This window comes from Notolepis coatsorum, assembly GCF_963971535.1.
Source record: "Notolepis coatsorum genome assembly, chromosome: 2".
Classification (NCBI taxonomy): Eukaryota; Metazoa; Chordata; class Actinopteri; order Aulopiformes; family Paralepididae; genus Notolepis; species Notolepis coatsorum.
Genome location: NC_140166.1, coordinates 140,280,785 through 140,295,919, shown reverse-complemented (window position 1 = coordinate 140,295,919; position 15,135 = coordinate 140,280,785). Strand labels below are relative to the sequence as shown.

The 15,135-nt window shown below is 44.6% G+C and overlaps 1 protein-coding gene across 1 annotated transcript in view; it reads left to right on the top strand.

The window, feature by feature from the left end:
* The first annotated feature begins 5,595 nt into the window (after positions 1–5,595).
* The window catches only part of ice1 (KIAA0947-like (H. sapiens)), a 75,651-nt gene continuing 66,111 nt past the window's right edge, over positions 5,596–15,135 (top strand). The window contains exon 1 of the mRNA XM_084308325.1: positions 5,596–5,748. Within this exon, the coding sequence (XP_084164451.1) occupies positions 5,650–5,748 (99 nt within the window). The 5' untranslated portion in view covers positions 5,596–5,649. The remainder of the gene's footprint in view (positions 5,749–15,135) is intronic.

Sequence of the window (15,135 nt, the reverse complement as noted above, 5' to 3'; positions counted from 1 at the left end):
CGCGTTTTTGTACGCTGTTTCTAGCCACGCCCCCCGATTTTTAGGACCTAGTAGCTGCCAGAGCTGCCTGAGCGGAAAGAGGCTTCACACTGAATTCAAGGAGATTACAAAAGAAGGAAGGGTTTCGATTGATTGATTGATTGATTGATTGATTGAAAACTTTATTAACAGATTGCAGAATGGGTACAAACAATACAGTACGGCTCAAGACACACAATTGTTAATAAGGGGATGCAGACCAGAGAAAGACTTTCGTCTTGTTTACATTTTCAATTCATCATAACATTTATAACATACTGTGCAGGCGCACCAACCGACCTGTAGGAGTCGCTGTCCACAACGCCCGATCCCCACCCATCAGTTTCCCACCCCAATACAGCCAATGTGTATTAGTACGGACGGCCAGCTAAACAGAAAGCAAGGTGGAGCGCTGGGCTCGAACAGGCAAGCCCAGCGTCTGCGTCATTCGTGGCGAGCACCTTGCCCACTACGCCACGTAGCCGCCCAATACATACAATTGTTAAGGGGATGCAGACCAGAGAAAGACTTTCGTCTGGTTTACATCAGGGTCCCCCATTTTCAATTCATCATAACATATATGACACACACGACATACAGATAGACAGTACTGCTACATCTATACATTTATGACATACCAGATTTGCAAATGGGCAATTCCAGCGTTATGGATGTTACATTCAGAGAGAACATTGGAAACTTAACTTAACATTGACAAGGCATCGATTTGAATTGGAAGTATAATTTACACATTTTAGTTACACTTATTGAGATAAAGATGAGCCTGCAGTAAGAAATGTTTTGACCTTTTGGATTTTGAGATAGGTGACAAAATACACAGCGTTATGGATGTTACGGAAATTTACAAGCTTTTCGGACTCACTGAACACATGATGAAAACTCTGTGAATATCTTTTTCAAAGAATAACATGTTTACTATCACTTTGTAGGGAAGGCTTTGAGGTACCCAAAAAGCACATTCAGGAAAACCTGGCATTTCCTCTCAAGGAATGAATCACAAAAAAGTGCCGTTATGGATGTTAAATTTTTGCGTTATGGATGTTACACGTCTGAAATAGACAAAAAACACTATCAAAAATAGGGCTTTACCCACATGTGTTTGACTTCGGTGGACCATTTTGAGGGTCAAACCAGTCTGGATTCATGTTGTAGTCTGAAAAAATGCCAGGAAATGCTTCTTCTTCTTCTTCTTATTTGAATTTCCGGCAGTGTAGACGCATCGTGGCGTATTACTGCCCTCCGCAATTCTTTTTATGGGCTCTTCTTCTCCTTCTTCTCCTTCTTCACCGTCTTTTTCTCCTTCTACTGGACCCCGTCATCAAATTTGTTGAATATATATAGAACACAAATGTTCTAGAATGTTCGATTATGACATCATACTGTGACATCACAAATGTTCTAGAATGTTTGATTATGACATCATACTGTGACATCACAAATGTTCTAGAATGTGCTATTATGACATCATACTGTGACATCACAAATGTTCTAGAATGTTCTATTATGACATCATACTGTGACATCACACACACAAAAAATCTTTTCTTTTTTTTTGTCTTAAATAGGGTACTACGACTATGCTTGCACCTCATGGTACCAAAGCACCTCAAAGGCGCTAAAAACAAGATTACAAACATCACAAAACAAACTGGTCAGACTACTACTTGACCTTACCCCTAGAACCCACCTCACCCCTGCCCACTTTGACTACCTAGGATGGCTTAGAGTAGACGACAGAGTACAGCAACTTGCAATGGGCCTGGTCTACAAGATACACTATACAACTAAGGTACCCATGTACATGTCAAAATACTTCCCAAAGGTCAGTGAATACCACGACCAAACCACCAGAGGAAGCTCAACAAATCATGTTAAGCCCAGATTCGGCTCAAACAAGGGACTAAACACGTTTCGCAATTATGCCACATCAATGTGGAACGCCCTACCCAAAGCTGTAAAGGAATGTGAACCCCTACCCACATTCAAAACCGCTCTTAAAGAGCACCTACGGGAGGCTGCAATTCGAAACTGGCCACCGTAAATGTCCAAACCCCCCCACCCCCTCCTAATAGACAGTCTCCTCCCCACCGTATTCTCTCCCCACCGTATGTATATTTCTCTCCCACCCACCCACCGTATTCTCCCCCCACCGTATGTATATTTCTCTCCCACCCACCCACCCCCTCCAAATGTACAGTCTCCTCCCCACCGTATTCTCTCCCCACCGTATGTATATTTCTAAGTATCTAAAGTAAAAGTATGCATTCTACATAATGTTTGTGTGTTCCAGTGCTTGGGAGGGAATTCAACCCTCAATCAATTGACCTCTAAAGGTTATGTTAAAGTGGTATGAGGTCCAGTTATGCTGCTCTGATTAAAGGTTATGTTAAAGTGGTATGTGGTCCAGTTATGCTGCTCTGATTATGTCCTCTTGAAGTTGACAGGCTTCAAATGTGAAAGTATATAATCTTCATACATCTTTGCCATGTTTTTTCTTTTTCTTTTTTTTGTGATCTTTTTCCCCCTCCTTTTTCCTCAGTTTTTCTCCCATTCCAATGTTAGTCGTTGTGCCAATTCCCAATCCCCTTCCTGGTCGCTGCACACCTAGCCCCTACAGTCGGTCTGGGAGAGTGGAGGCTATCACATGCTTCCTCCGACACATGTGTAGCCAATCAACCGCTTCTTTTCACCTGGCAGCGCGGACTCTCACTGAGAGGGTGTAACGTGTGGAAGGATCACACTACCCCCCTTAGATCCTTTCCTCGCTGAGCAGGCGCCCCGACCGAACTGTAGGAGTCGCTGTTTACAACGACCAGGACCCACCCCACCAGCTTTCCCACCCCTAGTGTAACGGGGAAGCCCGTGGGTATAAACAGGTGTGTTGACGAGTGACTGTGGCAGTGCGGGCTGGTAAATTAAACTCACTTCCCCATAACAGGGTTAACAGACGCATAGGTACGGTAGTTAGGAGTGAATTCACTTCTTAGTGCAGCAGCCTGTGTCGTCGCCCGCGGACGCGGGAGCCCCCTGTTCGACTCCCCCTTGGGACATTCTCATTTAACATCAAACACAACGCAGACCCAGTATGATCCGTCACAGTGGTGCCCAGTGACCCGGATGTCCTGAGGGGCGTGAGTTTAGGGAGGTGAGTGTAACGGGGAAGCCCGTGGGTATGTCCACGGTCACGGAAACAGGTGTGTTGACGAGTGACTGTGGCAGTGCGGGCTGGTAAATTAAACTCACTTCCCCATAACAGGGTTAACAGACGCATAGGTACGGTAGTTAGGAGTGAATTCACTTCTTAGTGCAGCGGCCTGTGTCGTCGCCCGCGGACGCGGGTGCCCCCTGTTCGACTCCCCCTCGGGACATTCTCATTTAACATCAAACACAACGCAGACCCAGTATGATCCGTCACACTAGCACTGCCAATTGTGTTTGTATGAACGACCAGCCAAGCTGGTAGCAACGGCGAGAGCTGGGCTCGAACCCAGCGTCTCCTGCGTTGGTGGCGAGTGCCTTGCCCACTACACCACCTAGCCGCCCCCTTTGCCATGTTTTCTATGCAAAATCTTTTTCTTCAAAGTAACTCTTTGTAATCAAGTAAAGTACAAGTAGCTAAAAAAAATTCTTAAGTACAGTACTAAAGTAAAAAATACTTTCCACCACTGCAAATTGCTGATGATTCTGACATCCGAGGTAATAAACTGTGACAGGTCATAAAAGAGGATCCCATTCAACTCAATGCCGGCCGAACTGAACGTTTCCACACTGACACACCAATGTGCATTCACACGTGACATAATGACCCCCCCCCCCCACTTGCCGGTCTAGGGAGCGCTGAAGTCTATCACATGCTTCCTCCGACACATGTGGAGACAGCCAGCCGCCTCTTTTCACCTGACAGCGAGGACTCTCACTGTGGAGGATCACACTACCCTCCCCAGTTTCCTCCCTCACTGTGCAGGCACCCTGACCGACCTGTAGGAGTCGCTGTTTACAACGACCAGGATACACCCCACCGGCTTCCCACCCGCTGACACTGCCAATTGTATCAGTATGGACGACCGACCAAGCCAGAGGTACCGCTGACAGCCGGATTCGATACCAGTGAGTCTTGCGGTGGTAGGTCCGCTGCGCTACCCGGCCGCCAACCTTTCCTTCTTTTATACTTTCCTTGTACTCAACGTTCTTTTAAGTGTGTTGTTAAAATATAAACTAAACAAAAATGTGTCTGTGTCTGCTTTTTGAATGGAACGTTTTATGCCTTTTGATGATTGATTAAAAAGCAACTGCCCAACCCTCACAGGTTTATAAGACACCAAAAATACTGTTGCAGTGTTCCATTATTACATTACACATTTCATTATCTAAATACAGATTACATAAATAGGAGATTACAGCTCAGTCTAAACAAAGTATTCTGTCTTCTCTCCCAAACTTGACAAATAAAATCTGCTACAAAAAAAGTTCCTTTCAAGTTCATATTCATCCTATTGTATTCAGTCATTACACACAATACAATATGCACAATCATTCCAGACTGTCAACGGTCTTCGATTTTTTTTTGTCAGTGACTGCAAAGGTACAGGCTGAAGCATAATGCTTATGCCTGTCCAGCTGTCCTATATTCGTATCAAATTAAGCCTAAAAAAACAAAACAAAAAATGAAATAAAAATGATTCACATTTGTAACCCGCACAAATAGCTACACAAACCATTTGCTTAGCTTTTTGAACAGTAAACTTACAAACATCAAATCATATTTGCTCTCCTGTATTGAAAAAAAGATTCAGATCGTTTTATTTACATTTACATTACATTTAGTCATTTAGCATTTTGTCGCTTTTATCCAAAGCGACTTACACGTTTTGTACGACAAGTCATCAGGAAGGGTACAACTATCAGCTGAGTAACTATGTTCATCAAAGTGTTGAGTGCTGTTGGTTAGTATATTAGGACAAGTGCATGACAGTAAGGTTAGTTAGGGTTATATTTTTATTTTCCATACAACAAGTACAATGGAATTATTACTCTTCTTACTTCTTCTGTACATTATTTGCATACTTTTTTTTTTTTTTTTTTTTTTTTTACAATAAACCAAACCATTAAATGTCATAACATGGGACTTTGTAAACAGTGGATTGGTGGTCTGCATGATGCCCCCCTGCTCCCCACGTGGTCCACGCATTGTGACGCGACATGCGACGACATGTCAGAATCCTCCCGTGTTGGTGTTTTTTGTTGACGTCTCTATTGTATGCCTGTGATAATATTACCTGGCTTGTGACGTCTATGTATGTTTTTCTATTAAATCCCATGTTCGCATTGTTCAACAAACAGCCATACAATAATTTGACGAACTGCAAATGTGATGAAATCTAAAAGACAACACAACAACAAACACGCAGGCAGTTCCTTTAGTCCCCTAAACGTGGGGTCCTGACGTGGGGTCCTCACTCAACGTGGAACACACGGAAAGAAAAATGTTCCAGAAGAAGAGGTCGTAAACTCGTCTAATATGTCCTCAAAAACAGTTAGTTGTATGTTAAGTTCTGAGTGAAATCTGTATAATATATTTATATATAATAGTGTGCTTTAGGGTGAGTTACCATGATGCCGGGCCCGGGGGACAGCCACTCTAACGGTGTCCGCATCGCGTCGGACGCGACGTTTGGAGCCAACTGTCAGAACTGCTCCGTCCTGCAGGCGGTGAGTTCATAATAATAATAATAATAATAATAATGATAATGATAATGATAATGATAATAATAATAATAATAACTTTATTTGTATAGCACTTCATACAGAAGTTGCAGTTCAAAGTGCTTCACAACAGTAAAAAATACAGGCATAAGCGAGCATAAACAAAAGAGTGGTCTGCAGTATTGTATTGATTGATTGATTGATTGAAAAGTTTATTAACAGATTGCAGAATGGGTACAGTACAGCTCAATACATACAATTGTTAAGGGGATGCAGACCAGAGAAAGACTTTCGTCTTGTTTACATCAGGGTCCCCCATTTTCAATTCATCATAACATATATGACATACATCATGACATACAGATAGACAGTACTGCTACTGTGGGGGCTGTACATTGGAGGTGGGGGCGGGTTGTGTAGGGGGGGACGACGACACTGTACACTGTACATTGGAATACTGACAAAGCCATACATGGTAATTTACTGTACAACTGGGTTAGGACATTTGTAGGGGCCAGTTTCGAATTGCAGTCTCCCGTAGGTGTTCTTTGAGTGTTTTTGAAAGTGGGTAGTGATTCACATTCCTTTACAGCTTTAGGTAGGGCGTTCCACATTGATGTGGCATAATTGCGAAACGTGTTTAGTCTCTTGTTTGAGCCGGCTCTGGGTTGAACATGATTTGTGGAGCTCCCTCTGGGCCCCGTTCCCCCGTACCTGGCTAACTGAGTTAGCCGGATAATTTCCAGCATAGCTTGACTTAAGCCGGACCTTTCTGTTCCCCGAAGTCGAATTTTCTAAATCACTGACTGTCATGTACGAAGGTCTAAGAATAACAACGGGAGGGCGGCACATGAGCAAAAGCAGCCTCTCTCAGTAAATGTATTTAAATCAAGGTCCCAGGTATAGGTAAAAGAAGACACAACACAAGACGTTTTCCAAATAGTAAATTATATATTTATGGTGATAGGGATTTAAACCTCCACCATAATGCAAGAGAAAGGGGAAAAGGTAGGGGAGGACAAACAATACATACATGTAAACAAACAAACACTTAATAGCCAATACAACCACGTGCCCATCATAGGACACCACAGCTATGGGGTTTAATCCACACTCAATGCGATAAATGGCACCCAGCCACACAGTGTTGTCTCAGGTAACAGATAGGCGAGACGGCAGCCTCCTCACTCCACCCTGAAACGTGGCAGTGACTTCCATAAATGAGGGCCCCGTGTGTGTGTCATCTTCCAGATTATATCCACTCATCCAACTAACTGCCCACAGGTGTAATCAAGCAGGTGCAATCAGCTCAATCAGGAGGATGAGTGGTCTCTGGGAAAAAGAGAGAAGAAACAGAATTAAAGATGACACATCACACAACCAAGAACAACATAACCCATACTCATGATACTAATCTGATGTTCACATGGTCTTCCAAAATACAGTAATAATGATAATGACCAACCCACGTACGTCACACCTCCCCCATAGGCCTGTTGCAATAAGCAATAAATCAATTTATCGCGCAATAATGAAAATGAATGCAATGATTTTGACGGGCGCAATTAATTGCTATTTGCGTGTTTGTTTTAATGAGGCGGGAACCAGTACCTCTCTGTGTGGGGAGGCGGGCCGCTGGCGTTACTACAGAGTACAGCACGGGAGCTCCTGTGAGCACCATGCGTATGTTGGGCAGTAGCAACGCTACATAGCTTAACTACATTTCTCAGTAGCGTGATGGTAGCGTCGCTCCTTTTGAACCAAGTAGCGTTCTTTGTAGTGTAGCTATTTTTAGACCCAAGTAGTGATGTAGCGTGAACAAACGCTATACGCTACTGCCCGGAGAAACTGGACTGCTAAATAAAGATTAAAGATCTAGCGTTGATGCTATGACCAGGCATGCGTTGTTCATGGGACTGGGTAGCACGGTGTGCAAGCTCACGCGCTATTTGCATATCAATAGCGCCGGTCGTCAGGTGTGTTAAATACGTTCTCAGACACATTCACACCTAACTTGTTGTGAAGACGTGTTACATTCCATTCGTAGAGGCGAATTAGGCACTGTCTTTAGTCTGTGCCCAAGCGAGGGGACATTAAATGCGCATTCGCGGGAGCGCGCGCACGCGCCGGGAGCGCGCGTGCACGTGGTGCGTGTCACCCCAGATGATTTCAATAACGCACCACTGGCTATGACGCTTCCTCCTCATCGTTGATTGCCTGTAGTAGCTGCATCTAACGTTAGTAGCTAACGTTAAAACTAACCTAAAGTTAGTTGTTCACCAACAATCTCAACATTTGTTTTATCATTAGCTCAAAAACACAGAACCGGACGACACAAGTTGTCCGCTCATAGGTTCTGCTAGGATAATAACAACAATACTTCCGGTCGGTGGGTTTCAAAATAAAAGAGCAAAGTCTAAAACACCGGAAAAGACATTTATTTTGTACAGCGTTTTCCTCCACAAGTACTCAAGTACATCATGTGATCAATCGATCTGTTTTTTTTTGCCCATCCCTAGTTTATCCTGTGCTGAAAAGTCTCCATTCCAATAGAGATAGTATATATTTGTGTTTATTTGATTATTGTTGAGCTATATTTTAATCGAGAGTAACTGGTAGTGTAGCTTACTACATTTTCCAAGTAGCTTGCCCATCACATAATCCGCGAGCCACAGTAAACAAACGCGAGCCACAGTTAGGGTGACCAGGTGTCCCGCTTTTGGTTGTATACTGCACAGCCATTTTACCTAATGTCCCGCATATTGAGAGGATGTCCCTCTTTTCGAAGCAAAAAATAAAAACATGGGTCTAAAAGCCCCTTCCTACAGTAAACGTAGTAACTTGCCTCTTGTCCACACACATTGCTCTGCTCGTTTTATCATTGCTCTCACGGAGATAAAACTGGGAACGAGGTTACTCTGCTTCTGACGCTACCTCATATCTGATTGGTTAGGTAGTCATTTAGGATATTTAAAATGTCTTCCAATGTTAAATAAAGGTTTATTGCACTTTGAAACGGTTTCCTTGCATTATTATGCTATTATCATTATATTAGTAAAAAAAAAAGTTGATTGAAAACTTTTGGGAAATACATTTCTCAAAAAAATAATTTCTCTCAAAACCGCAATAATATCACTTATCGCAATAATTTCTGGGACAATTAATCGCCCAGCAAAATGTGTTATCGTGACAGGCCTATCCCCCCATAAGAGCGAACCCGCAGGGTTAGCAAAACATTATCACTTATTATTAACCAACATCCGATTAGCACCAACAGAACAGAAATAAATAAACAACACCCTTCCCAATACCACATGCCATAACGGGAACAAGACAGGCACCGTCATTACGTTCCTAATTTATGCAAATGACATGTCGTCAGCTTGTGACTGCAACTTGTTCCTGTTTGCGGACGACTCAGCCCTGCTGGTCTCTGACAAGAACAAGTTACAGGTTGAAAAAACCCTCAGCTCGGAACTAGGCAGAATCTGCATATGGCTCGCTGATAACAAACTATCATTACACATGGGCAAAACAGAGTCCATTCTCTTCGGTTCAAATAACAAACTCAGCAAGACCGACGGCTTCTCAGTTACAGTGGGTGACAATATTGTCACAAGGAAAGATGAAATTACCTACCTGGGTTCCATCCTAGAGGCTAATCTCTCCTGTGACAAAATGGCATCCAATGTAATAAAAAAAGTCAACCAACAAACTCGATTCTTGTACCGGATCTCCTCTGGTAAACAAGAATACCCTGAAGACTCTGGCAGGAGCACTCATTCAGGGGTACTACGACTATGCTTGCACCTCATGGTACCAAAGCACCTCAAAGGCGCTAAAAACAAAATGACAAACATCTCAAAACAAACTGGTCAGACTACTGCTTGACCTTACTCCTAGAACCCACCTCACCCCTGCCCACTTTGACAACCTAGGATGGCTTAGAGTAGACGACAGAGTACAGCAACTTGCAATGGGCCTGGTCTACAAGATACACTACACGACCAAGGTACCCATGTACATGTCAAAATACTTCCCAAAGGTCAGTGAATACCACGATCACAACACCAGAGGGAGCTCCACAAATCATGTTAAACCCAGATTCGGCTCAAATAAGGGACTAAACACGTTTCGCAATTATGCCACATCAATGTGGAACGCCCTACCCAAAGGGCACACTGGCGCCGCTCTGATGGCTGCCTTTCTGATCGCTCCGACGAGACTGTGCTTTATTTTGTTAATTTTTATAGTATTAGGAGTTTTATTTGCACCAACTGTTGGTGCATTATATGTGTATGACCGTCAGTCAATCATTGACATTGGATTAAGAAAAACTTACCGTTTGGATTGCTCTCTGGATCGGATCGCTGAACAGCAGAAATGGCCCGCCGAGATCCTTTGTTATGCCGGCCATGGCCAAGACGCCAAGAAGCCGCCGCGAAGACGAGGAAAGAGAGCCGGGGTCCGGAACAGACTGAGGTCCAAACGACACAGAACCACATTGCCCAGCATATTGTTGGCCAATGTGCAATCGATAGGAAACAAATTGGACGACATCAGAGCAAGGATCCAATTCCAGAGGGACATTCGGGATTGTAACGTCCTCTGTTTCACAGAAACTTGGCTGAGTCCAGATGTCCCGAATCATGCAATAGAACCGGCAGACCACTTCTTCGTTCTACGCAAAGACCGGACGGCATTAGAGTCATTAAAGAAGAAAGGAGGCGGCATTGCCTTCATGATAAACAAGGAGTGGTGCGATGTAGGCAACACAAAGGAAATGTCTAACCACTGCTCCCCAGACCTGGAGTTTATCACGATAAAATGTCGACCCTTCTTCCTCCCAAGAGAGTTAACGTCCATCATCCTCATCGGAGTGTACATTCCACCACACGCGAACACTGAGGTCGCACTTTCAAAACTTCACGACGAGGTAAACAAACTCCAAGCAGCTAATGTTGACGCTGCCATTTTGGTCTTGGGGGATTTCAACAGCGCGCGTCTTAAAAAGGTGCTGCCGAATTTCTATCAGCATGTGACCTGTCCCACCAGAGGCGAGAACATATTAGACCATGTATACTCGCAATTTAAGAATGGGTACAAGTCACAGGCTCTTAGTCCATTCGGTAAAAGCGATCACGCCGCCATTTTCCTTTTGCCTAAGTACAAACAGAGTCTCAAGCGAACGCCGGTGGTCTCGCGAGAGGTTAAGCGTTGGGCCGTGACGTCAGTGGAGTCACTCCAAGCAGTGTTGGGAAGCACAGAATGGAGTGTATTCCGTGATAACACAGCCAATATTAACGAATACACCGAAACGGTGATTGACTATGTCTGTACTCTGGTAGAAGTAATAATCCCCACCACCAAAATTAATATCTACCCAAATCAAAAGCCCTGGGTAGACAAATCCGTCCGTGAGGCTCTGAAAGTGCGCACATCAGCATACAACACCGGGCTGGTGACAGGCAACATGGAAGAACACAAGATGGCAAGATACAACGTCAGGAGAGCAGTAATAGAGGCAAAACGGCGTTACAGGGATAAAGTTGAACTTCAGTTTGAACAGGCTGACTCTAGAGGCATGTGGCAGGGCCTCAGAACAATGACAGACTACAAAGGAACCCCCCTCAAACTGAACAGTGACATCTCCTTAGCAAATGATCTCAACTCCTTCTATGCGAGGTTTGAGGCTGTGAACAACAACACCAGCCTACAAACCACGGCAATGGGGGGGGGGGGGGGTCTGCTGATGGAGACTCAGTGTTCAGGGTAACGGAGCATGAGGTGAGACGGATCTTTAAAAAAGTGGATATCAGGAAGGCAGCAGGACCGGACGGCATCCCCGGCCGCGTCCTAAAAGTCTGTGCCGACCAACTGGCCCCGGTATTCACTGACATCTTCAACCTGTCCTTGGAACAGGCCGTCATCCCCACCTGTCTGAAGAAGTCCACCATCATCCCTGTACCCAAAAAATCTACGCCCGCTTGCCTCAACGACTACCGCCCTGTAGCCCTCACCTCCATAGCCATGAAGTGCTTTGAGAAGCTAGTGAAGGGCTACATCTGTTCCTCCCTCCCCATCAACCTGGACCCTCTGCAATTTGCATATCGCCCCAACAGGTCCACGGAGGACGCCATAGCCCATGTGCTGCACACAGCAGCATCACATCTGGACAAGAGGCAGGGGAACTATGTGAGAATGCTGTTCATCGACTACAGCTCAGCATTCAATACCATAGTCCCCTCCAAACTCATAGCCAAGCTCAGGGACCTGGGCTTGAACTATGACCTGTGCCAGTGGGTCCTGGACTTCCTGACGGGCAGACCCCAGGTGGTAAGAGCCGGCAACTGCACCTCCTCATCCATCACGCTCAACATAGGGGCCCCCCAGGGCTGTGTTCTGAGCCCCCTCCTCTACTCCCTGTACACACATGACTGCGTAGCACAGCGGAACAACAACACCATCATCAAATTTGCTGATGACACAGTAGTGGTGGGCCTGATCTCTGCCAACGACGAAAGGGCCTACCTGGAAGAGGTAGAGAACCTGTCACAGTGGTGTCAGGAGAACTGCCTCTCCCTGAACGTCAGCAAAACAAAAGAGATGATTGTGGACTTCAGGAGGTCGGGGGTCAAGGACTACAGCCCCCTCAGCATCGACGGGGCACCAGTTGAGAGAGTGAACAGTTTCAAGTACCTCGGAGCCCACATATCCGAGGACTTGACATGGACCACACACATTGACAGTGTTGTGAAGAAGGCACGACAACGCCTCTACTTCCTCAGGCGCCTAAGGAAGTTCCAAGTCAGTCAGAAGATCCTTAGGAACTTCTACTCATGTACAATAGAGAGCATCCTGACCGGCAACATCACCTCCTGGTTTGGGAATAGCACTGCAAAAGACCGTAGCAGACTACAAAGAGTGACACGTTCAGCCGAACGCACAATTAGAGGGGGGCTTCCCACCCTCCAGAACATTTACAACAAGCGGTGCAAGGGGAAGGCTAAGAGAATTATTAAGGACTCGAGCCACCCGAACAACTGCCTCTTTGAACTGCTGCCGTCAGGCAAGCGATACCGGAGTCTTATGGCGAGCACAGAAAGACTCAGAAGGAGCTTCTATCCCCAGGCCATCAGGCTGCTAAACGAACAATAATCGCTAAACGAACAATAATCACTATGCAACAACCATCAAATGCACACAGCACACACACCCACACGCACACACTCACTCAAACAAACAACACACTGCAGCACCCACTCTCCACACTTTAGATCACACAAACACACTTACACTTTATATTTATTGATAAAGGATTTGCACTACAACTCGTACACCTACTGTGAATTGTACCTAAACTGCACCTCGTCCATTTATGCCTTGCACTATATAGTATTGTATATTAGTACACTGCACAGTATTGTATATTGTATGGTAACTACGTCTACGAACATTGTACATATGTCTAAACTGAACACTGTGACCTCTTTTTTTACTTCTAATTTTTACTATTTTTACTATGTTTTTATTTCATACTTATCTTGTCATGCACAGTCTCTGGAGCGCAACAGTAAGAAGCATTTTGTACAAAAGTATTCTGTACTTCTGTATGACAACTATTAAAGAAACTTGAAACTTGAAAGGTGTAAAGCAGGGGTCGGCAACCCTAGGCACGCGTGCCTGCTTAGGCACGCGGGACCATTTCCATAGGCACGCGGGGGGGGGGGGGGGGGGGCAGCATAAAAAAAAAAAAAAAAAAAAAATTATTATTATTATTATTTTTTTTTTTTTACTTCGCTTTGAAATATTATTGTGAAATGTTTTGCACTGTTGTCGCATATCTCTTGTTGAAATCCTCCCACAGGTTCTTTTTTGTAAGTCGACTGTTCTGCACACCCCTATATTATGACAGCAATCAGCTGTTCCCATGTGCTCCGCTGTAGCCGGCCTCCCGCCGGCCTCCCGCAGCAGTCGCGCCAGGTAACACACAGTGCTGAGGTTGCATTCTGTGCAGTGTCATGATCAACCCCCGCTAAGAAATCAAAGCAAATTCGCACATTCCAGCCCTCGTGGACAGACGATTACGGGTTTGTGGACCGTCAGAAGGACCGTGCTATGTGTTCTTTCTGTTTGGAAAATGTAGTTTGCCAAACATCATCTGTGAAACGCCATTTCGAGACTAAGCATAAAACAAGTTTCAAGGATCAGGCGGATAAGGCAGAATCCATTAAACGTGCCGTCGCCAGGTATGGGAAGCAAGCCAGCACCCTCAAAGTGTTCACAAGCGCTAAAAAACACGCAACTGAAGCAACTATCGCATTGCTCATTGCATTGCAAAACGTGGAAAGCCATTCACGGATGGCGACGTATATAGGCTTTTATCTGTACCTATTATGTTTTGTTTGAAGGCTTGCCAAATAAAGAGACAATAAAAGCAAGGATAAAAGATATCCCCACCATGTCAACGGAACGTTGCAATGGCTTTGCTGACGGTCTTCGGGTCAACATACCTCTGTGAGCAGATCTTTTCGCACATGAAGTATGTGCTCAACCCCTCCCGGAGTCGATTGACAACCGACCACTCCGAAGCATGTGTCCAGCTTAAAGTGACTAATTACACCCCCCAAATAACCGGAGCTCAGCCAGGCAAAACACTGACGCGACAGGTAGGCTGCTGTTTATTTTCCTATACATTGGTTTGCATGTTAACTTGAACTTGAACGTGCATATGCAGGGCTCTACGCATAATAGATCATACGCACAATCGCGCATATATTATTATTATTATTACGCGGCATGTGTATGTGTAGGGCTAGGGGAGCTGTCCACTGTGCATGTGGTGCTGAACCTCTCTCTCTCTCTCTCTCTCTCTCTCTCTCTCTCTCTCTCTCTCTCTCTCTCTCGTCTCTCTCTCTCTCTCTCTCTCGCTGGCTCTGGTGGAGAGATTGGAGGAGGAGGAGGAGGGTGTGCTTTGTGTGTGCACTGTGTGTGCCATCATGTTAACGTTAGCCTCAGTTAAACTTAAACCTTGGGACGCCTCGTTAGATGTAGCTGTGTTCTGAGGTGTTCTGAGCTTCTGAGCTGTGTCATGTGACAATAGTACACATATTTAATTGAAACCCTTTATTTGTTTATTATTTCAATTTAGCTGGAAATACATTGCTACATCATTCAGTAACATTTGCAGAGCCTTATAACAAAAACATTATTACGGTCACCATTGTGACCAGTGCTTAATCAACACATTTTATTATTTATTTTTCTATTATTTCATTGAACATTGCACATGTTAAAAGCCATTTTTCTTACTCAAAATGTGAGTATTACCAAGTCAACTTGTGTTCTTAAAACAATGACAATAAACATAGTTTTATTAGGTTGAAATAATGT